The sequence below is a fragment of the Dryobates pubescens genome, chromosome 4 (assembly GCF_014839835.1).
Source record: "Dryobates pubescens isolate bDryPub1 chromosome 4, bDryPub1.pri, whole genome shotgun sequence".
Classification (NCBI taxonomy): Eukaryota; Metazoa; Chordata; class Aves; order Piciformes; family Picidae; genus Dryobates; species Dryobates pubescens.
Window position 1 is genome coordinate 12,824,208 of NC_071615.1, and position 24,317 is coordinate 12,848,524.

Consider the following 24,317-nt stretch of genomic DNA (forward strand, 5'->3'; position numbering starts at 1 on the left):
TGTCTGCCTTAAAATCAATATCTTCTGCACTGCTACAGTGATTTTGATTTATTGGTTGTTTTTTTCTTTTAGCATTTCATACCAGCAGTGTGTTCCTCAAGTTTGCCAAAGGAAAGCTCTTCCTGGATAGGCTTGATACTGAAAATGCTTCATTTTTTTCAGTCTGCTTTACACATGAAGTTGTGACTGTCAGAAACACAGTCTCACAGTTTGGTTTAAAATTCCCACTCTCAAAGACTTTTGGAAAATGTGCTCATTGCCATTATTCAGATCAGTTAGACTTCATCAATAGCTCCATTAATGCTCTTCTCTTGAAGTCAGTTGCTAGTTCTTATATTCAGGGTTATCTTTTTAAAAAGTTATTATTTTGGAAAAGTGACCTGACACTGTAATTACATCTTACTGCAATACAATGTGTATATCTAGGTCTGTGAGCAAATACTGACTGCAGAGTTATTTGCTGTCACCAGGATTGCCATTTGTAAATGCGTGGGGTTTGAAGCAAAAGTTAGGTTTTTCAAGAGCTTTGTCCTCCTGCATTCTACATTGTTTGAGGGTTTGTTTTTGTGTGGGGTTGTTGGTTTTGTTGTGGTTTTTATATATATAATATGAACTTTAAATTTGCCTATGAATAGTTTTAAAGATTAAAGATCTCTTTTTGAAATCTTCATCCTTCCTAGAGAACTGTTTTTTGATTTTAAGGTTTTTTTTAGATTGAATGCTTGTGCAAACTGTATCTTTAAGTTGAGGTGGGTGAAAGTAGGTATAAAACACTTTTAGTCCTTAAACTGTTAAAATTAGCTGTTTGGAAAAAGTGTATATTTGGGACTTTGTGTTACTGTTTTCCTAAAAGTCTTCAGAAAACAGTGAAGTGACCATCTAAAACCATCTTTACATCCTTATGAGGTGTATATACGTCTAAACTTTGCAAACATATGCTGTCCAAGGTCAAATGTTTATGGGAAAAGAAGGTGGTCCCAAGTGACTGTTACATTTTTAATGTATCTGTCTTCCTGATGGTTTGTGTTTGCACTGAAGTTTTAACGGTGGAACTCCCCATGCTCACAGGAAACTCAAGGTGTTCACAGAGTAAGGAGTTTGAGCCATATTAAATAAACTTCCTAGAAAAATGTAATTTAGAAGTAAATACTAGAGCAAAATAATATTAGGTATTTTTAAATACAGGCAGGACTACTTAGGTGAATAAGATGGAAAAGTTAAATTAGGCTTCATAGTAAGTTTAATATAGATGAGAGAGCTCTTTGTGCTGACACTGTCACTTCATGCATTTCTTCCTGTCAGTTCTAAGTTAAGAAATGTTAAGGTAAATGTTGGTGGAAAAGTTTAATTTATTTCTTACAGCTTGTGGAGGGGGGATAAAAAGCTTACAGTGAATGGTATTATGAATCTGAAAAATATGTGAATCTGAGTATAAATAAAAATTGTAGCTCAGCTACTCCTTAAGAGGATAAATTCCTGTTTAGTCCATAAAAGTTTACACAGAACTAACGAAGTTGCTTTTAGACTGTAAGTTAAGGTTTTACAAGCAGATAAATGTTTACTTTAGCTATTCTGGGGTGGAAAGGCTGAGATGGTAGGAAGAAGGATCAAGAAATGGGAAAATCCTTTATGGTCACTATTGTGACCAAAAAAAGGGCATTTTAGATTTAAACACATACAGAGTTTTCATAAAGATGGATGTCATATGTCTAATACCTACACAAAGGCTGAATTTCACCACACATAAAGTCTGGCCACAAAAGGTATTTTGCATTATAGGGAGCTTTAGAAAAGCACTTGGCAGCTTCACGGTCACATTCACATGCCATTTTCTGACACTTATCCTCTAGTGATTCTGAAAGAAAACACAGTAAGTTTGATATTAGTCTGAGATAATTAAAAATACCAAATGGAATAGCAGGAGCTGCTACCTCATGTTCCATATTTGCCATATAAATGGCTGTTACATTTCAAGTGCAATAGGAAGTGTACTGAGCTTTAGTAAGACTTTCATTTTCTTTAGCCAAAGTTCTGTGCTAGGACACCTCAGCAACAGAATAATCAGGCATGGTTTGGTTTAGTTTAGTGACAATAATCAGTGAGTCCTGGCACATGAGAATATACTAATGCACATTCTTTAATAAAGGAACTCGTGATTCTTCTTTAGAACCTGGTATGTGACAGTCCCTGCCTGCCCTATTGTTCTAGTGAAACTTGAGTTTGAGAAGGTATTTTCCATTTCACATATGCTTTAATCTGCCAAAGATGTAGCATTAAAATTGTATAGGTCAAATAAGCAATGCAAAGATGCTTCATGTTCAGCTTAAATTGCCCACTTCTTTTTTATTAAGGCATTCAGTAAGAAGTTAGGTAAAGTGTGTTTAAGTATGATAAAATCCATGTCTGGCTATATTTGTTGTATAATTGTAGTGTTGTAATTTAACAGATTTCTTGGCATAAACATTTCTGCTTGGCATGAATATTATCTTCTACAGCAATATATTTTGGTTTTATTGTGCCAGCTCAGACATGTTTGTTTTTTCTCTCTGCAACTGTAAGCTGTAAGCTGAAGAATCCTTGATTATAGTTAGAGCATTTAATATTTTGAAAGATTATCCAGATCTCTGCTTGAGATTTGTATCAGAGCAGAACAAGTGTTCGGTTTTGTGAATTAACTTAAATTCTATTATGAAATTGGAAGTGTTATTAATTACTATTGTTGGGGTTTTTTAATCCTATTTGATGCTCCTTATGCTATTGGGCAGTTTTTAGGGTAGCTAGTTGCACCATCAACATGGGTATATTCACTGATAACTGCTACTCCTTCTGTTGTTACAGCTCCAAACTTAATCTTGTCCATGGTATGCCAGGGACTTTGTTTCAGCTTTGCTTCTTGATGACTTGCCTACTGTCTTGGCCGGTATTAAAATATTGTCAGCTTCTGGACTGGAACTGGAGAACCTTTACAGCCACATGCAGGTAGATTGTAACTTGCCAGTTACACTAATTATGTGAATGCTCTCAAATTTATGTTTTGTGGCTTTGGACATGTTACTTCCATAAATAAACATACACATCAAATGTTTTATTAGCTTAGTGTTTGAAACTGTAAGTTGTAATCGTGAATTCATTCATAAATTTCAGCCATTATCAGTGGGGCTGTGCAGCTGATCAGTGGTAAGTATGCCAAGAACTTGTCCATTATAAATGGTATGAAATATTTTCTGCTAGGTATGAAAAGGATCCTTTTTTTAAACAATTGTGATTATTTTCTTTTGCCTCATGTTTGCAGTTTCTCTAGTTGGAGACCTGCAGGAAGTAGCATAATGTGGGTTCCTCAGCATAGGTAAATGCAGAGTCAAAAGAGGGGGGTTCTGGTAGTATTTTCAGAAAGGGTAATAGGAGCTTATAGATTACAATTGGTTTCTTATGTGTGTCAGTAGGTGGGAATTAAGAGGTAATATTTGCATTCAGTTGGAGGCACAGCATACCCTGGCAAAAAGGTCACAAAATGAAGGGTGGTAAAATAAGAATTTTAAAGTTAAAAATTAATCTTTCTATGAAGTCAATGAGCCAATCAGTAAAATAATAATAAACCCAAACAAAACCAAATCCCACAAAACCCCAAAAAACCCAAAACACCACCCCCAAAACAAACACCACCACCCTCCCCCCCAAACAAACAAAAAAAACCCAAACACCAAAACTAATTGGAACTGTTCACCTACCACATACAACAGTATTGTCTTCACAGTCCCAGTGGTAATTTTCTATCTTAGGCTGACAACCTGCTTGTTCTGCTTTACCATAGCAGCAGTCATGTTTAAAGCAGCACCTGAGAGCAACAGAAATGGACTTGCCTTAATTCATACTGGGGTGATTTATGGCCACATAATCTGTTTGGTTTTGATCATTGTGTTTCTACAGGCTGTGAAATAAACAGCATACACAAATCTACAGTTACCTATTACGGGGTTATTGTTTAATAGATCACCTGGGAAAAAAACACTTACTTTTTCATGTAGTCAGTGATGAGTAAAATGTCTACTAAGTACTGATCCAGCAGAACTTCCTCAAAATGAAAATACAAGGAATCTTTAAAGCATTCTATGTTTTAAATATAAGAAACTTTTATGTGGGTAAACCTCTCTCCTAGCACCTTCCAAGAAAGAGATGAAATGCCAGAATAGTCTGTCAGATAATAAATGATATATTTTTCTGCCAGTTACTGATGTAGGGTAGCAGTTACAGGGATAGGATGAAACTTGTTAGACTGCACCATACTATCGTAAATGTTACCTTGCAGCAAAGTCCTTAGATGGCAGAAGAGCTGAGAGCAGGTTAGTGAATAAGCATGGGTGCTATTTAATGCCATAATATAATGAAAACTGTTTTCTCAATATCATGAGGAAATTTGGGAAGTTGCCCAAAATGATTGTTTCAAAATTGTTCTGTCATCACTGGGACAATGAATTCACAGGATTTGTATCACATCATGGAACTGAGCAGTGCAGGCATATTTTAATGTTTAAAAAAAGCATTCTTATGTAGAGTCCCAAAGACCTGAAATTAAATGGCTTGCAAGTTTTTGCTGTGAACTAATTATACTGCTTTTTGACTTGGTGGAAAAACAGGGTCTATCTGTGAGATCTTTACATGCAGTCATTCAGTTTCCTCCTGGTAGCCTAAAACCATTATATGACATACAGCAGGCAGATGATGTTTAGTTTGCCTGAGGAATTCTTGTCTGCAACAGAAAAAGTGAATGCAGTGAACTCACTTGCAATTAGCGTTTCGTCCCATGCGTATTGAATAATCACTTTGTTATTCCATAAGAATTGCCATTCAAGGATCCTGCAGTACCTGGCAGTTGAGCAGCACATGCCTGTGAAGTAGCTTAATACATCCAGTTCGTGGACAGAAATAAAAAAATTCTAGTGGGTCCCTGTTGCTGTACTAAGATAATTAAATGTGGAAATTGAGCTTCTTTTGCTACAGTGAAGGCTATCTTCATGTCCCTACAAACATTTTTAGAATTTTTGATGCATCTGTCTGATAAATCAGAACTTGAGATTTCACATACAGTGAAAACTTGAAAATACACAAATTTTTATTGCATTGCAACAATCTTATTTAATTATTACAAATAATCTTCCTCTTAGCTAATGTTCAATTATAAATTAAACTGATGATAGCCAGTATGCTGCGGTCTAGGGCTAAATGCAAAGGTCTGCTTTTAGAATTATTGTAGTAACAATAATTCCTTTTAATATAAAGTTATTTTTCAGCAGTTTTGCATAATTTTCTGTGTATCATTTTGAATACTAATAAAATGGAGTGGATGGTGGTGGAACCAAATTTTCAATTTTGAATTGCAATTTCTTTTAATCTGTAGGTTTGTAGATAGGTTGGATGTTTGAGCTTTAAAACTGCTCCAAAAACTTAGTTCCTTAGCTCTTGGCCAAACAGCGACAGCAAAGAAACCCAATTGTACTGTGAATCCAGTATTAATGCAATGAGAGTTTGAGTTAAAAGTAAGTAGGACTTCTACAGATGTACAGTGACACAATTCTAATTCTTCAGATGTTCTTGGCAATCTGAGGTGTGTTTATACTCAGTTCTTCCACTTATGTTAAATAGGCCTCTCACTCTGTCATCTGCATACATTCAGTAGTTAATTACTTAGGTAAACAGTTACCAGTCCACTCTGTCTTTGGGCCATCCTCTTCCTCCCAGACCACAGTAGCATCCATAACGTAGGTAGGCAAAAGGAGATCTTCCTGTAGTGCATCTAATGGCTCCAGCTAATTCAAGAACACCTCTTCGATTTCTGAAATGGGCTTCCCCAAAAGTGCCTTTATAAACTGTGGAAGAAAAACAGTTCTTTTTATGGAATTAAACATGCAAATGTAAAATAGTTGTTGGGTTTGTTTTATGTTTTGTTTAATTATAATGAAAGCCAGTACCTGAAAATAACATAGTTTTCTTTTTGACACTTTGGAGCCTCACTTGCGTGACCCAGTCCCTTTTTTCCCCAGTCTATAGTGAGCAGAATAATGAACAACATGAGAATACCTGCAGTGGTTTCCTCCCTTCTAGGCAGCATATAATGGCAGACTTCAGTCATGTCCAGTCAAAACTGGCAAGGGCTAGCATGTGTTCTGTGGTCTAACTTCACCAAGCTGCTAAGATTAGATGCCCTAAGTATTTTCTCCTTAGCATAATGTGGTTTTGCCCATGTCATTGCTCTGTAGAATGTAATGCTTTGCATTGGAGCAAGTACATCTTGTGTGATGGGCTTCTGATTTTCCTCATTTGTAGACAAGCCAAGTAACTGATGGAGGTGGTGGGGTGGGTATAGGTATAGGGTGGGGAAATGGGCAAGTGCTTGGAGTCATTTCCAGGGAAATGAGAATGGTTGCTTTTTGGTTTTTTGTTCCATTTTGTTTGGGTTTTCTTGTTAAAGGATTCTCACCCTTGTTTCACCAGAACAAGATGTATTTAGGAACTTTGTTTTAGCATGTCAGTGCTAAAGCAGTAGGTGCACAGCAGCATATAAATGTTGAGATGCCAGGTGACTTTATAAGGCTTCAATTTCATCCTTCAGGTTGAGCTAATACAGCAAACTCACTTACTGGTAATAGGCATCATTTCCTTGCAGTGCAGCCTCCAAGCTGTTTGCAGTAATGTTAAAGAAGTTGGGTGACTACAAAACAAATTAGTGGAAGGCTGCTGATTAGAGTTGTCTTACTGATCAAATTTTTTTGTTTGTTTGTTTGACAAGAACAATTTGTAAACCTTAACTCCCAGTACTGGATGCAGAACGGGAAAGATTTAAAAACTGGTAATATCTGTGAGAGAGACAGCAGAAAATCTATTTAGATTTTGTCATTGAAAGCTTTGATACTTATTATCCTGCAGAAAAAGTATATGATTATATAGTTTGTATAAAATGTGTATCATTTACTATAATAGACTAATCTGTTATAATAGATTATATGGTTAACTATAATAAGTTAATGGATGATCTGCCAGAAGTACTGTTCCAGACACAGCTGAGTAACTCAAAATGTGTGGGATGGTGGTGGCCTCCAGCACTCCTTACTTCATTAAACAAAGGTATTTAAACACCTCATGATACCACCTTTTGAAGAAATAAAGAACTACAGTTGGTTTGTTTGTGAGAATGGTAGAAGAACTTTTACAGAATTACTGAATCGACAAGGTTGGAAAAGGCCTCAGAGATCATCAAGTCCAACCTATTACCCAGCACCACCTGACAACTAAACGATGGCTCCAAGTGCCACATCCAATCTTTTTTTGAACACCTCCAGACACAATGACTCCACCACCTCCCTGACCAGCCCATTCCACTGGCCAATTACTCTTTCTGTGAAGAACTTTCTCCTCAGCTCCAGCATAAGCTTTCCCTGGCACAACTTGAGACTCTGTCCTTTTGTTCTGTCATTGGTTGCCTGGGAGAAGAGACCAACCCCCCACCTGTCTGCAACTGCCTCTCAGGTAGTAGTAGAGAGCAATAAGGTCACCCCTGAGCATCCTCTTCTGTTCTTTTGGAAAGAATGTTTGTAGCTTCTCCTGACTTAAAATACTTAGGTTTCCTAAAACTTTCCTGACTGACAGCTACTCCCAAATCTTTTTCCCTCCTGCTTCGTAGGCATGTGATCTAGGGAGAGGAGAGAATGTTGAAACGAGTGCTTAAACTTGCACATGTGCATCTTTGGCCATTGGTAAAAAGCAATCACATCTTTAGTTAAAAAAACTTATTTGGTTATGTAGTTGCTTGCTGTTCTGCTTAAAACTAGTTTTTAACAGTATCTGTTCTGTTATGGCTTCCGTTCCAGGGTATTATCTAGTGTTTAGTTAGATAAAAAGATCCTTTCAAGGGGTCTGTAAAATGTACTGGGTGCACTCTTTGGAACTCGTAGTTCTAAATATCAAAATAACAGTCATATTGTGGAACTGACATGCGATCCTCTCCCATTCTGTTGCAGCTCTGAGTATGTGTTTCAGCTGTGGGTAGCAGAAGTGTTTGTTTGAGTATAACCAGATTGTCTATAGCATTGAAAGTGTGATCTTCACTGTTAATAGAAGTTCAGTAAACTCCCAGATGGAAAAAAAACAAACCTGCAATAAGGCAGCAGCGTTACAAATAACAGTTGCTTATGCTTCAGTGTTTAGTAAGATTTAACCAGACTCTTGTCGCCATCCAGCAATGTCTGAAGGAACATGTTAGTGGTTAATGGCAAAGCTGGATGTGCTCCAAATGACCTCTTGGTTTGTTGTTTGTGTAAGCTCTTGAGACTTCAGACTTTGCTGTATATTATTGTGGCTTTGTGAGATGTCTTCCACTATGCCTTCCTCCTCCTCATTTTGCCTAGTTTTCTGAATAGCTTACAGCAGTATTTTAAAATTCAGAACCTTAAATTTCCTTATGCATAAAATAACAAAAAAATTGTTTAGAAGCACATTTTTTTTTGTGTAAGGTTCTATTTCCTATAACATTTTATCTTGTAATAGGCATAATGCAAATATTATTTTTCCAGATACAATTATTTTTTGATCCACACTGTTGCATAATTGTGATATGTATCTACATTAATCATTAGCATCTAATACAGTCTATGATGTTTTATGGGGTTTAAAATTTTGAGCCATTCTTTCAAAGTCTGAGGCCACAAAAACATTTTAAATGTAATATGTGCAAGATTTCCTACAGTGATACCTGCTTTCTACACCTATAGTGCTCCAGTGTAGTTCAGAATTTGAAACTTGGGAATAAGGAGACTTTCTGATGCATCTGCAAGATGTTGCCAGAATTGGAAACCTTTGAACTGTGTGCATTATAGAAATGTTGAGGTTTCTTCTTAGATTCTTTCCTCTGGTTTCATAAGCCATCAGGAATGGACTACTTTACCTCATCTTGTTGCCAAGACTACTGATGTGTTATCTTCACAAACTGATCACATGTTCATTTTTTTAAAGGATAGATTTGCCTGTTTTGATACTGTGGACCAAGCATTGAGAAACAGGTAAACTGTATTTCCTTTCCTCCTCACTGCCTACAGAATGGGTGACACTGATGCCTGACTCAGAGCTATCAGATCGAAACCAGACTCTGTAATGACCACCCTAGGCTGTTGGAGCCAGTGAAACTGTTTTTTATTTCTTTCCTTAAATGTTCTTGCTGAAGTTTTGTTGTGCAAAGGATGAAGTCTGAAAGATGGTGAAAATGCAGAATGAGTAAAGAACTGGGACAGTGAGCTTGGTGGGACCTTAAGTTGGCCTCATTATGCAAGCACCTTACGTTATGGTCTTTGTGTGTTTGCATTCCCCTTCACCCCAGGCCCTGCTTCATTCTGTAATAAACTGATGCTCTTGTCCTTAGCATCCTTCTACTTGCAAGATTTGGTTTGGTGAATTTGCAAGGGTGTGTAGGGATGTATTAAAAAAAAAAGGCAAGATGACAAAGGAGAATCAATTAAGGCAGCTGAATGCTATTCTGGAAAACTGGGGTTTATCCTTGCAGCTGTCACAAAGGTTCAGCATGGGGTTAGCTTAATCACTTTAGAGCCATGCCTGTAGAAATTTACTAGTATCGTGCTCCCAGCCTGCTGAGTACCCTGGGGTTGGAGTACCAAAGGCTGCAATACTCCGTGAGAGCCAGGCTGTGACCAGTTGAACTTCAAAATAATTTTTAGTTGTAGGTAAAACCATGGGAACCTAACATTAGTGGATACTTTTGTGTCAGCCCACCCTGCCTATCAGAAAGAGAAGGATAATGTTTGACAAAAGGAAAGGAAGAAGTATATTCAGATACTATACTGATTAATACCTCAGAAAACCTATGACTAAACATTCTGTGAATTATTACAATTAGCCTTTAATACTGCTTAATAAATAGAACATAAGAAGCAAAGAAAAAAAATTGAATACTTGCAAACTGAGTAGTTGGCTATGCTCGAGTATGATGCAGGGGTCCTTTAATTACATTCTCACATCATAACATTCATAAAGACCGACTCATTCTTTCAGAATAACCCAGTTACGAGTTTGTAGACAATCTCGGTTCTAGCAGTTCCTAGCGTTTGCGCTGCTTTGTGTCTGAAGTGCCCTGCGATAGTTCTCTCCACTGCCCACAGGTGCTGGCGCTGGTAACTATTGCCTTTGTGGGAAGATTGTTACTGCAGGTGCAGCCTGCAGTCTCGTTTTAAATGCTGGGCTTTGTAACTCGCTTGCACATTATTGATGAACTTTAGGTAGTAAGGCGAGCCTCTCAGCCAACCCCCAGGTTGCTCAGGTCAGTGGGACAGGACTGGGTTGTCCGCGCAGTTGAGCTCCGCTGCCAGCAGCTCACTGGTTCCCGTTTGGGCGAGTTACACGCAGCGTCCGGCAGCCTTTCAGAGCACTCCTTCCAAGAGTGAGCATTTCTCCTAATGCTATTTCTTTTTCCTCTCCTCCCTTCTCCCCAAGCCGCCAAGCCCCATCCCGCAGGGTACGGAGCGCGTCCCGCATCACAGCCCGGGGAGGTGCTGCTGGCCGGGCGCTGCCCCGCCACTCCGCACCGGCTCCCCGGGTCCGCAGCAGCTTCTACTCACCGGCCGCCAGCAGAAGTGGCAGCAGCAGGGCCGGCCGCAGGAGCAGCGCCGGGCGGTGCGGTCCCATGAGCAGCTCCCGTGTGGGTCTCGCAGATCCCGGGCAGGTGGGGTGCGGGCTCCTGGCACAAGCGCGGCGCTCCGGGAGTGGAGTGTGTAGGTGTGAGCTGGGGCAGCTCTGTGCCGGCTATAAAAGGCTGCTTCTGCCTGAGCAGGGTCGCCGGAGCCCGAGCCCATACTCTGATGCCCATCTGGCCAGAAGGGAGGAGCTGCCGCTGGGAGAGCTGAGGAAAGTTGGGACCTGTCACTCGGGCAGCGGAGCACCGTGCAGACGGGACACTCTCTTGTCACCTTGTCTGCTGGCGTCTGATGAGGGGGCTGCATTCCATCCTTCCAGGACTTTCCTACTCTGGTAGCTATAATTTCTTTTTGAATTACAGCACGTCCCAGATAATTTAATCTGAAGAGTTAAGATAGTAGCGAGCTGTGTTGTAAGTTATTCTAGTGGTGAAGGAAAACAGAATACACTCATTATTCCTGTAGTCTGAATTGGCCATAATTTGTCTCCCAATTTCTACATTTCTTGGAGGGTTAAAGAACATCTGGCTCCTACACTGGTTATAAATGTTTGTTGCTTGATCAAAGTAACTTTTTCACATAACCAGTTAGAGCTGTGTACTATTTTTTTTTGTGCACTTAAAACATTTTTCCCATTACCTTTCCTACTGATGTATTATTTTGTACAACTTACAGTTAGATGCCATATTGAAGTCACAGTTTCATTGCCTCTCTCAACATAGTCAATACACTTACTTTTATGTGATTTTTGACTTGTTCATATATTCCAAGTATTTTATCAGACCTTTTATTATTGTCTTGAAACCAGGGCATTTCCTATCAGTTGTTCAAGCCATCAGGATCACTGAATTTTTAGCTATTGATTTTTTTTTGGGGGGGGGGGGGAGGCCTTGGGGTTTTTTCCTTGTGTTTGGAGTTTTTTTTGTGTGTGTGTTTGGTTGGTTTTTGGGTTTTTTTGTTGGTTTTTTTTGGGGGGGTGGGGGGGTGTGCACAGGGGGGATTATACTCCAGAATATGATTGCCACTGGATCGCATTGAGGCCTACATAGCAACAAGGAAGAAGAGATAAAACCGAAGTTTTTTTACAGAACTTGCCAAGAACTCATTCTTGGTCATGTCATCTTACTATTGGAGAGCAACTCACAGTGGTTTTTGTATTGAATGGTATTTTCATCAAAGAAATAAAATAGTTGTTTTAATGTGCATACTGAAGGATAATTCTACTTTTGCATTTAAATACTCTGATTTCTGCATTGTATCATTCTTCTTTGATCAGAAGCAAAGTATAAAATCATATGTGGTCTGGTGCCAAAAGACAAAAAGCATGTACAGACAGATCAGATTTGCCTTTGCTATGATCTCATTAATCCATGCTCTACGAAACATTTGTGTTGACACTGAAGTCAGGGTAGTGTGGGATAAATGTGGAAGCACATCAGTTTAAGGAAGGATATTGATACAACTTCGTGCACCTGGTATGCCTTTGTGCAAATACAGGCAGAATGCCAGCAGCGGTGTGTTAGCCCAGTCAAAACCGCACGATGCTTGAACGGAGCAGAAGGGATCATAGTATGGACTTGACAAACCAGAAGCAAGCAGGGTTTCCAACTCAAGAGCTTGTGTTCTGCAAAGGGATGAAAGTTGTTGAGGGCTTGCTGTGTGACTTGCTTCCAGCTGATCACTAACAGTAGCTTCTGATATAATGTGCCATAATACATGTCAGCCAGGCTTTCTAGCCCAGTCTTTTGGTGTCTTGAGAACATAGTGGACCACAGCTACCACTGTGTTTCCCAGCAGAGATGGATTAGAACACTAATGAAATGGTGCTTGTGGCAGCCATAAATGTTGTCAATGACCCTGAGAAGTCTTGGTAATGTACAAGTCATAAAAGAAACACTGTTTATTTGGGATAGAATTGGAATACTTTTCAAAATATTTTGTTGCTACTGTCATCAACTGGGTCAAAGCAATTTTCCCATTACTCATGGAGTCACATTGCTAATTACTGTTACTCTATTTTCATACTGTCACTTATACTGCATTTGTTTACCGACTCTTCCGGTCAATAAGTCACACCTATTAGAATGCTTTAATAGTGTTAACAGCTGTTAAGTGAAACTTCCAGCTGAACAGTATCCCATCCAGCATACCATTGGATATGACAATGAAAACAGTATCCAGGGAACAACATGAATTGCATTTCATGTTTGTTTCTTGGGAGACTGATGCAATGTGTTTAGTACACTTGATACTGGATTAATGCAGTTGATATGTTTTTCTCTGAAGGAAGGAAAGTAATCGCAAAACCACTGAAAAATAAAGTGGTACTTTCAATGTTCAGACTGGATCTGCTTCAATCACAAAGTAGATAAAGATGTGAAGTGACAAAACTTTTAGGAAGTGATGAAGTAAGAAATTAATTAAAGCCAGGACTTCTGTTTGCTACGAGTTGTGGTAGTAAGTTCAAAAAAGAATACTAAATGAAGTTGGGGTGGAGAGGGGGAGAAACCTGATAGAAGGGAATAGGAGGTGGAGTTAGGCTGTCCAGTTAATTGCCATGGCATAGGGCTAGGAAAATATACTAGTAGCAGGTTGGAAGTTAATATATACAATGATACAGTATAATTTTTTAAAAGATATTTAAAATTCCCTTTAAATTTGTAAATACATTTTTTGTGGCAGTGCATACTTGTCATATTTGCCTTTTTTTGGTAGCGTTCCACTTAATCTGAAGCATTTGGTAACTTCTAGAAGTTGTATGTGCCAAATGGCATTTTCTTCCTTACTGATCAATTCTTTCTTCTTGTCAACTGGACCTGTGCAGGGGTGGGAAGAAGCATTTGCTTTGCAAATATATTTTCCCAAACAAGGCTGCATGGGCTTAATGGTTGCTTTAATTAAGTTATTCTTAACTCTGAGAAAGATTTATATAATCGAGAGACAGTTATACTGAGGAATATTCTTACAGCATGACAATATTATGGGCAAACTTGTTAAGTTAGTTGTAAAAGCCTTATTTCTCGGTATCTGGGTCTGTACATGCAGGAAGATTCCAAGAATATATTAATCCAAAATGTGTAAATGTTGATGGAAAGTGCTAGAATGGTCTAAAATATGGTTAATGTGTCAGTTATTCACTTCCCTGTGAGCAAGTGAAGGTAGTGACTTTGAGAGCAGTGTAAGAGTGCATTTACTGCTGACTAAACAGCTGCAAAAGTGTATTTTTATAGTAAGAGAAGTTGCTTCCTCTAATGCTTCTTATTTACAAAGAGCAGTTATTTCTACTGCAAAAGGGAAAGGCACTGACCGTCTAGCTTGGTTGAATCCGCATTTAGCTGTTACGGAGATCTGTAGTCATGATGAGGAGGACAGAAATTCTGGGGTCTGTAGGCATCTAAGGTCCTACAAAATCAAGACAGTTAAGCCATATGATATATTGCTGCCCCACTGAATTAATGAACTCATAAAGAATGATTACATTCCTTTCCCATTGCTAGAGATGGAGACAGAGTGATTTGCTCAAGGTGTTACATGATGGCTGTAGCAGAGCTGGAAACTGCACCCTGGTATTCTGCATACAAGTTGCAGATTGGGTTCTTCTGTGGCACTGTCTCCTGGAGGGAAATAATGAAAGAAAACATATGCCTACCTGTGAGGATACCAGCATAATTAGAACTGAAGAGCTGCTTCCCAGCAGTAAGTCAACTAACTGTATTTACTTTATTGCTGTACTTGATAAATGTCCCTAAGTCACCCAGCATTTTCTTAAACATGGGATAGGACATGGGCTTGGCCTGGAATACATCCCTTACAAAGTGTAAGTTCTTCAGATACCGAATGTCCAAGCAGTACACAATCAGCTTCTTCCTTACCATTATGTTTATTTACCAAAAAAATTATTCTAGTAGTTGTTTGGAAACATTCAGTGCCTTTGTTTGCATTTTCAGAGGCCTGTCTGGCTTTCTTCTCTTTCATGTACTTCCATCCTCCCTTAGTTCCTTTTCACAACCAGTGCTTCCTGTTTACCAGTGCTTTCTTCAGCTTGTGTTGTTGGGGATGTTCCAAAAAACTACAAGACTTCTAAAACATAGATTGGAGAGACAAGCTCCATCTGGAATATCAGAAAACATCCTACTAAGCCATTTTCCAATTTATTTGGTATTTACCATCTCTAATCTATTTCTAGCATATGAACCAAACTCAATATACCAGCCTATTGCAAAACTTGTAATTCCTTTGGTAATAGTAAGCCTATGAGTAGCACATGTTCAGAGAGAATTTTGGGGAATGTTGTCCTTTATGTGCCCTATGGCAGCAATGTTATTCTGTCCATTCTGCAAAAACACTGCTGGTGTGTAGCTGCCCATAACAGTTGTGTGCTGGAGAAGTTGTTATTATATACATCTTCTTGAAACTGGTTTACAGTTATAATTTATACAGAGGAGCAAAATTATTCCTACAGTTTTCTTTCTTCATCTGGTTTTGTTCTGTTCCAGATGCTCTCTGCTCCATAAGGATAATGGCTACCAGCACAAAGTCCACCACACACTCACCAAGGCAAATAACATGATTGCAAGGATGTTCTTGGAGTACCCTGTATATGCTGATGCAATTCTGGCCATTTTTATGAATAGGAAATATATCATCCATCTTTGAGCAAAGCCACAGACTGGAAGATTCCGGGGAAGGACTCTATAAATAAATTTCTGGCTTGCTTAGCTCTGAAGTTTCAGCAGTCATCTCTTGCCTTCTGAAAGATTTCTTACTCACTCTAAGTGAAGTTCTAGATCTCAGCATTCACACCTGTAAAAAGATCCAGGGCATGCTTCTTGTGGAACCTAGAGCTAATTTTTATTTTTATATCTAGAAAAGAAAGAGACTTAGCAATGCATTTCTTAGACTTGTGAAATAAAATTTGAATTTCTAGCATATCTCTGTAAGGATCATGGATGTTTGACTTTCTTTTATACAGGTCACATCAGCTTGGATTCTTAAAACGGCTGATGTAATGACCAGGATGATGGGACAGAGTGACCTCTCAGCAAGTTTGTAGGTGATACCAAATTGGGGGGAGTGGTTGATACACTGGAGGGCAGGGCTGCTACTCAGACCTAGTCAGACTGGAAAAATGAGCTGTTGGGTACCTCATGAAGTTCAGCAAAGACAAATGCAAAGCCCCGCACCTGCATTGGCATAACCCCATGCAGTAGAACAGGTTGGGAAGTGACTGACTAGAGAGCAGCTTTGTAGAAAAGGAGCAGGGGGTTGTGGTGGATGAGCTGAACATGAGTCAAGTGTGCTCTTCCAGCAAGTGTACCAGCTGCATACTGGGTTGTGTGTAACTTTTAAGTTTGGAAGGAAGTCATCCTTTCCTTCCATTTGACACTTGTGAAACTACATCTGGAGTTCTGTGTCTTGTTTTAAGAAAGGAATTGACATACTGAAACAAGGGCTGTGGAGGCACCAAACTGTTCAAGGGGCCGCAGGTCATGACATACAAGAAAAAGCTGAGAAAGATGGATTTGCTCCGGTGATGATGTTAAGGGGAGGCCATACTGCTCTCTACCACTTCCTAATGTAATGGTGTAGAAAAGAGAGAGCCTAATTCTTCCCAGAGCTGCAGATGAGAGAATTAGCACAACATAGGAACTTCAATACAGAAAACAAATTATTATATATATTTTTTAACAAAAGATGGTCAATTACTAGAACAGCTTGTCCAGAGAGGCTACAGCTACTCCATGCTTAGAGATACTCGTAACTCAACTGGACATGGCCTAAAGCAACCTGTTTTAATGGGACCGGCATTGAGCAGAAGGTTGGAGTCTGCAAACTTGCTGAAGTCCCTTACCACCTACATGATCCTACGACTTTATGATGTTGATAGAAGATAGCTTCAAACTAGCAGTTCCATCCTGCCAGGGAGAGACTGCAATAATACTTTTGCCTAAAGGTTTCATGAAACTGTGCCCTGCAGGCAGGGAAAGCATAGGCCTGTTCTACTGACATAAAATCTATGGATAATTAATTTTTCTACATACCAACAACTAAGCTATGCAAATGCACAAATCATCTCTACTGTATTCAAAGAGACTTAAGGCTTTGTTTGCCTACTTTTACTATCTACACAACTTTGTCATACACAGAAGCAGTGCTATTTCCATAAAGAACTACTTTTCCACCATTTAAACTCACCATTCTGAAATTCCATTGATATGCTTTGTCTTTATTGACCATTTCTCAATCTTATTCCAGTTCTATTTTTACTTTGGGTGGAAGGGAAGCTGCAGAACTGCATGTAGTATGCAAGGTGAAGTCAGAACATGAATTTAGAGACTGCAGAGATTGTTCCACTAAGAGGCAAGAGATAGAAATGCACGTATTATGATTTTGTATAACTTTTCCTTTTAGAATGTATACTGGCTCTTTGTTGTCTCTAAACATTTTTAACTGTTTTAAAAATAAAATGCTGTTTTCTTACCTGTTTATTTGTTCACCTTTTATTGTTTTGTTCTTCATTCTGTCAACAGTGCAATACCCTACTAGTCAGGTCTATTACAGATGGCAAATACTAAACACACTGTTACCTTTTTATGGTGTAAAACTTAGCACATACTAATTGTGCCTCAGTTATTTTACCCTAAGTATTTCCATTTAAATGATGCTGAGTGATTGACATTTTGCCTAGTGTTGTTTTGTGGCTGTAGCACCACAAAAATTAGGAATAATGTGGTGCTGCATGCAAAATTTTACTCTGACAATATTCAGATTATCTTTTAAAATAAACATCTTATACATACTTGACTTTTTTACTTCACAAAGCAAAACAGTGCAGCACACAGGGAGTATTTTGAATGTTATGTGTGGTCTGTACATAAGGTTGGCATGCTTAAAGTTAATGGTGAATTGATATTGCTGTGAGAATCCTTACCTTTTAAATTCCTAATTCTGTTTGGAATTCTTTAATGCCACATTACTGTTTTGATGTTGCTCTAGTTATTTCTTCTCTCAGAAGGAAGAAAAGATAAACCCTTATTAGTTTATGCACCATGTAATCCCTAGGAAGGATTTGCCAGGGACAGATAATCTTTGCTTGTGTCCAAGTCTTATTTAGAATGGAGGGCTGGGGAGGCCATACCCAAACATAATTACACTCACAATTCTAATTTTTATTCTGTAAAATACTACATTGATTTTTTTGTTCAGATTTATTCCTTATGACAGCCTCCCTCAGAAAATACCTATATAGTATTTATTTTAAAACCCAAAACTAATTACTGTGCACCACTCCTTCAAATGCCTGGATGTTCAAGGATAACTGTGTGCCAACATGCTGATGAAGGTTCGTTTTCTTCATTTCCAATCAAGTAGCACTTTTAATTTTTCAGTTTTTGTTGAAGCAATAGTTTGCCTATGGATGCATGCAAACATGTTTTGCATATACAAGCAGTGAAGTAGAATTACAAAAAGTAAATTAGGTAATGCTCTTTAATGACTTCATCCCTGAAACTAGCCAAGGGAATGCAATTTTCTTTGGACAGAAAGCAAGCGCTCAACAATATAAGCACTAGGTGACCACTTTCATCTAAAGAAAGAAGAGTTTTGTACTGTAGCACATACACTGCATCCCCCCTTCAGCTTTACATAATCTGCATAATTAACTAATTATCCCACAACTGGAAGAACTGGAATTAGGCAAGTCTTTTTATGATCATTATGACTGCAGTTTGAAGAGGAGGAGCTGCAGCAGTCCTAATTTTACTTGAAATACTGGACTTAGAAACCTAGGTAAGAACACCAAGCAGCACAGCCCCTCAGAGAAGGGGTGCCACTGAAACTCACCACTTACCACTTACTTGCTAAGCTGCTGTTTTCCACTCTTTTTTTTTCTTTGAATTTTGTTTTTCATTACTTTGTTTTGGCCACCATACTTTCTTCTTTGGCTTCTTAGGTCACTTGCCATTTATTCAGGCAGTTGAGGTCAGATCATCTCATCTGACTTGTATGCCATGGGCCCTGCAATTTATTGTACCAGCCTAAGTAATTTCTTCTTTAAGCAAGACAAACTTTCTATCTGATTAAAGCATATGATTAAATCTGGAGTCACACAATTTTAGAAAACAAGGAACTTCCTGTTCTATTAACAGGGGTCTGTGGCTGGAAAGAAGTTGAATCAAGAGTAGGCACAAGAGGCAAAGATGGTACAGCCTAGTTCAGGGACAATTTATTTAAAATTGATAGACTTACTGTAAGAGTTATAGCAAAAATAAAATTTAATAAAAACAGTCCTTTTTTTCCCAGCAAGAAAAAGACAGTTGATTCATTATTTGTTAGAGGTAATTACTTGAGAGAGCCATAAGAAAAGGAAAGAATGGCAGAAAGTTCAATACTGTACCTTCCTACTGTCTCTAAAAGGTAACAAAGATGTGTAACCCAGTATCTAATGCCTGAGATTCAGCAGTTTACAGAAGGACGTGCATTTAAATGTAAACAAATAATCACTGCCACAGCTGTGTAAGTTTTAAAATGGAAAGCTCAAGTTTACAGATTCAAATAATGAGACCTGGGGTAACTGAAGCCCTGTACAAAGCTGGTAGCACGGTAGAGACACAAAACTGGAAGAGCCTAGCTCCTTGTCGTATTTCCTGTGCTTTAAAGTGTGCTAGTTGTGCTTGTTTCTTAAAGAAAGGCTGTCGTGTCCAAACTACTTGTAGAGAAAAACCTCAGAAGGCAGACAACATTTCCTTTTAAAAACAACTCCTAACAATAGCTTAGCATAATTATACATGCTCCAAGCTGCGGTTTGGAAGAATGTTAACTCTCCTGTCAGTTTAAAACTTCCTTTTGTATACAGTAAATGGGTGGGGTGCCACATTTTAGACTACAGCATTCAAGTTAAAAACCCAATCATCTAAGGTTAGTTTTGTATCTTAAACCATACAAGCTCAAAACTCAAATTCGGTGGAAGGCTAAGTGGTTAGAAACACAAAAATGGATTTATAAAACAAATTAAAGGGCATGAATAAAAGAAAAGTTGACTTGCTCAAAGGTACATGGAACACCAGGACTCTGCTTGTTGTAGCAACTTCTGTGTTAGCGGCAGCGCAATCCTGTTGCAATTGTTTCTCAAAACCAATTCTCTATTACTTCATATATCCCATACCCTGCCTTGTAATATTCATGTGGACTGTTGTGAAAGGTCCTGCTGCTCCACCAGTGCCATTATTTGTAATGGGCACTGTGAACTGCCCATTCACCTGGATTCTTTTCTGTACTTTAGAATTAGAATTCGGTGAAACTCATTATATTGTGTTAGCCTGCTGTCAGAGAACTCATCACTTCTGAAACTGCGTGTATTTATAGGAGTAATTTCTATACACCTAGATGCTTACAGCAGAGCTCACAACTGCAGTTTTGTCAGTACTACGCAATTAGGCAGCAGTAGCAGAGGGGTTTACACTTGGTTCCCAAATTCCTGAGGAGTAGGCACACAAGGGAATACTGACTCTTTTGGATAAGAAAATGTGCTAACTTTATTTTTCAGTGTAATAGTTTCTTCACAACAGTTCCCCATGGAATCACTTACTTACAACGATGGTGGTGTTTCACATGGCAGCTTTAATGGGAAGCCAATTAAATCACCGAGATTTTATGATTTTTAGTCACACTACCTTGAATATCAAGAGAGATGGACAGAGAGATGCAATGTATATATTTTTAAAGAAAATACTTTCTTAGAGCATCTGTGGCAGCAATCACAGATTGACTTAGGTTGGAAGGAACCTTAAAGAACATCAAACTCCAATCTCCCTGCCATGAGCAGGGACACCTTCCACTAGACCAAGCTGCTCAAAACCCCATCCAAAGCATTCTCATGCTTTTCTACTTCTATGAGTTCTGTAAAATTATAATCCTTCCAGTTTTTGAAAATCAGTAACTAAAACACTTTAAAAAGATTTCTATTTTGATGGAATCTTAATTATGAAGTATTTTGTTGTGGGTTGGTTGGGGTTTTTTTGATTTGAAGAAAAAAATCTGCTTCTCCACAGAATGTAGACGTGAAAGTAAAAAGTACAAGTTTCTCGTATCTGGTTTTGGCACATTTTAAAGTTTCATTTGCTGGCTAGATCACTTAATGAAGTGACTGTTGATTCAGACTGATCTACAATGGCAAAACATTCCTGTACCATTACTGAAAAGCTGTATTTTGAATTCCGTATTTCAGTAATAAGAAAACCCCCAGAAAAACCTCTCATCAGTTCGATGTCCAACAATAGAAAACCAGAAGCAAGATCAAATGCACTAACTTCATTCTCCCTTTTCTGCCCCAAATAGTTTCTTTAGAAGAACCTAGTCAACTCTGATCACTCCTTATTTAAAGCTTTATTTAAATGCAGAGGTTTTTGCTGTATCTATATATGTTTTTTTAAAGTGGCTTTGGTTCCAGTATGTTTTAGGAGACAGATTATTCAAATGGGTTTGTTTATCACTGTGTTCTCCAACATGAAGTAGAATGATAAAAAGCAAACGCTACAGTAAGGGACTTGAAACTCGAATTTATTGGAATATGTCAGCTTGAAAACACTTTGCCATTTTTACTCATGCTTATAAACCTAAGTTTTTTATGACTGCTTGCCCTTTTGGATTAAGGATAACAGTTCATATCATCTGATGAATAACTGCTGATACTGTTTGCAGGAATTAAGGAACTGGTCTATAACATCATGGTGGTGGCAGGTTTTGAAGGGCTTGAGCATCCTCCATTATATATGGAGAAAGTTAATAATTCATAAGAGCCAATATGATGACTGGGAACTTTCTATTTTAGCCACGTGGCTGTGGTTAAGGCAGGCAGAGAGGTGTAACATTTAGCCATTTTGACCTAAGACTGCAGGGAAACTGACACAGTGCCAATGTGTTAATACCTTTCAGGATATGAGAGGTACACTTTAGAGGCTTTGAAGATATTTAACCTACTTAGCTCACCTATGAAAAGGATAATCTGATTACCACCTTAAAGAGGCTCCTAAGCAACTACTGCCTCTGCTCTTTTTGTTGGAATTGTAAAAAGAATTAGTGTCTCTTATTCGGTGGCAGAGAAACATAAACCAATGACACTCTACCTTGTGATTACCATTCCTGACTGCAAAAAGAAAATCTGGCTTGATATCTGCTTGCTTATGCAAAAGTCCCCTGCACAACTTTTTTCAGATATATCATTGTTGCTAAGAGCAAGCTACCTAGCTCAGAAGTGAGCCAAATTGATTGTCCCCATGTGTTGTACTTTTGTTCAATTTATAGAGTTGTCTCAGAGTATGTAAACCTGGATTCCTTTGGGGTAAAATGAGACAAGGTGTGCTCCAGCCTCTACACGCAGCCTAAGTGTTCAGACCACAGCTATTCCAAAGTAAAAGCCCTGAAAAGTGCAGTGGTGCTGAGCACTGGACATCCACACAACTTTTGCTCTACAAATGGGCTTCTTCTGGATGAGTCCACATGCTAAAGTACAGCAAAGTCAGCATGCATTTTGCTCCCTGGTCTCTCATGGACAACTGTTACTATAGAAGTCCTAGAAGTCACAGTAATTTGTATTTTAGACTACTATGAGATCAAGATCTTCTAGATCTCAGCAAACCTTAAAAAAGCGTGGGGGGGAAGACATATTTTTTGCTGTTCTGGCAGGGAACTCTGCCTGTGTAGAGGAGTATTCTATTCTTCAGTCTGCCTATGTTATTTGCTAAAGCACCACTTCTTAAATGAGTTTGATTTTAAATCGTTGTTTTCCTTTTCTCCATTTCTTTATAGGCAGACTCAACCCTCATACATAACCACTTTATCCATCTTTTGAGTTACACTAGAATTCTCTAGCATAAAACATCTGTTGCAGTTAATCTCTAAATATAAAATCAAGCAAAAAGGGACAAGACTTATTTAGGTGAAAAAAAACCAAGAAATGTAATAAAAAAACACTGTATAGCTCTCAACTACAGCTACAAGTATTATAAATTGAATAAAACACTTCCTGAGATTCATGCTAACAGTGGCTGTGTGAGACATTCTCTGTTTTCCCAAAGAAGCAATCAGACACACCTAATGTTGTTTAATTAGTGCAGCCATAGTTACAGAAAATGATAAAATTAAGACCGGATGTAAGCAGCTGAAGCTCATGATAATGGGTTAGCTAGTTACAACACTGATGTAAATATATTAGCAAGTAGGTCTGAAAATAGGTGTAATTTTCCTTATCTTAATCTCCATTGCCTGCTAATAACATATAAATGGGTAAGACAACAGCAGAGAGAAAATGGAACGGAATACTCCAATGATTCAAGTAATCAGATTGCTACATTTAAACCTTCTTAACCATAATAAATAATAAGGAAACTATTACCTCTAAAGGGTAGGGAAAGTTCTGATATTCTTTTCTTTAGGGCAACTGCAAAGACTGACATAATATTAACAAAATGAAAAGCTTCTCAGAAAGAAAAGAATTGAAAAGTTAATAGCTTCATCATGTGTTTTCCTTGAATCTCTGAAGTATCTTGATATATATAAATCAGTATCTCATATTTCAATAATCATTCTGCACTCTTAGAAAATGCCATTAACTCACTGGACATGAAATGAGGTGCTCCGAGTACTGTCCAGAGAAATATCTGAGGTAAAATTACCTATAGTCAACTGAAATAGATCAGATATCACTGAATCACGAACTGGAGCAAAGTACATATATTCCTATTTACATACAGCCTTTATGTCCAGACATAAATTTGTCTGATCCTAAGAAATTCTGCAAATGTGTGACTCCCTTAAGAAAGTGGCAAAGAACCTTAAAAGATTTATAGGTCTTATGGGTATGCACTGTCAAGGTTCAGTAAGCTGGAAAACTGAAGTTAATCTGTTGGGAGTTTACACAGCAGAACTTTTATTTCTGTCAGTCTCTCAGATTTATTCTCTCTTTAGTATTTCCTCTGAAATAATACAAAATGCCCTACACCTTAGATTTCATGTTAGATCACATTTTCACAGCCCTCTGTGTGGCTCTTCAAACAAATACTGAATTTTATAGTCCAACAAGTTTTATTTGCATATTTTTTCACACTCTGAAAAACTAACACTTAGAAAGGCTATCTTAGGCACCCTGATTGTAATGATTAAAAAATTAAGCACTGCATTTCTGAGACAGTAAAGTTTGGGTAGTTGCTCTAGAGCACTTTCAGGTACAGCTTCCTGTAGTTGTGGTTCCATTCCTGCCACTCTTCCCATTTAAATGTCTGTGACAACATCAGGAGACAGTCTAAACTGTAGTACCACTGATAGCCTAACAAGCTTGTCTTTTCCCGCCCCTTTTTCTTCCCCCGACAAAGCAAATTGGTGCAGCATGATTTATTTCTAAACAACTTAGATACCTTAGGGAATAAAGCTAGCTGGGGAAAAAAAGCTCTAGATCCATGTCCCACCTGCCCAATACAACCCTTACTACTTCTCTTTTTTTAAACTCCTAAGAGATCTAACATATCACACAAACCTCCCCTTTCACACATTTGTTTTCTGAGTGGCAAAACATTGCACATAAATTTTAATTCCAGTATCCCTAATTTTGAACCTTTCAACCTAAAAGAATTA

The 24,317-nt window shown here is 38.3% G+C and overlaps 1 protein-coding gene across 1 annotated transcript; it reads right to left on the reverse strand.

Annotated features, from left to right (window-relative positions):
- Positions 1 to 1,058: 1,058 nt before the first annotated feature.
- PLA2G10 (phospholipase A2 group X) lies at positions 1,059 to 10,842 on the reverse strand. The gene is made up of 4 exons (XM_054180608.1): positions 10,617 to 10,842; positions 5,699 to 5,864; positions 3,729 to 3,835; positions 1,059 to 1,855 (listed from the first exon to the last, which is right to left on the reverse strand). Exons 1-4 carry the CDS (start codon positions 10,681 to 10,683, stop codon positions 1,710 to 1,712), a joined length of 486 nt encoding a protein of 161 aa, XP_054036583.1. The 5' UTR covers positions 10,684 to 10,842; the 3' UTR covers positions 1,059 to 1,709.
- Between the last annotated feature and the right edge of the window lie 13,475 nt (positions 10,843 to 24,317).

Coding starts and splice junctions, on each gene's coding strand:
- PLA2G10 (XM_054180608.1), bottom strand. CDS start 10,683: ATGGGACCGCACCGCCCGGCGCTGCTCCTGCGGCCGGCCCTGCTGCTG. Junction 5,865..10,616: donor GCCACTTCTGCTGGCGGCCG/GTGAGTAGAAGC, acceptor TTTCTTCCACAG/TTTATAAAGGCACTTTTGGG. Junction 3,836..5,698: donor CCCAAAGACAGAGTGGACTG/GTAACTGTTTAC, acceptor TGTTGCTCTCAG/GTGCTGCTTTAAACATGACT.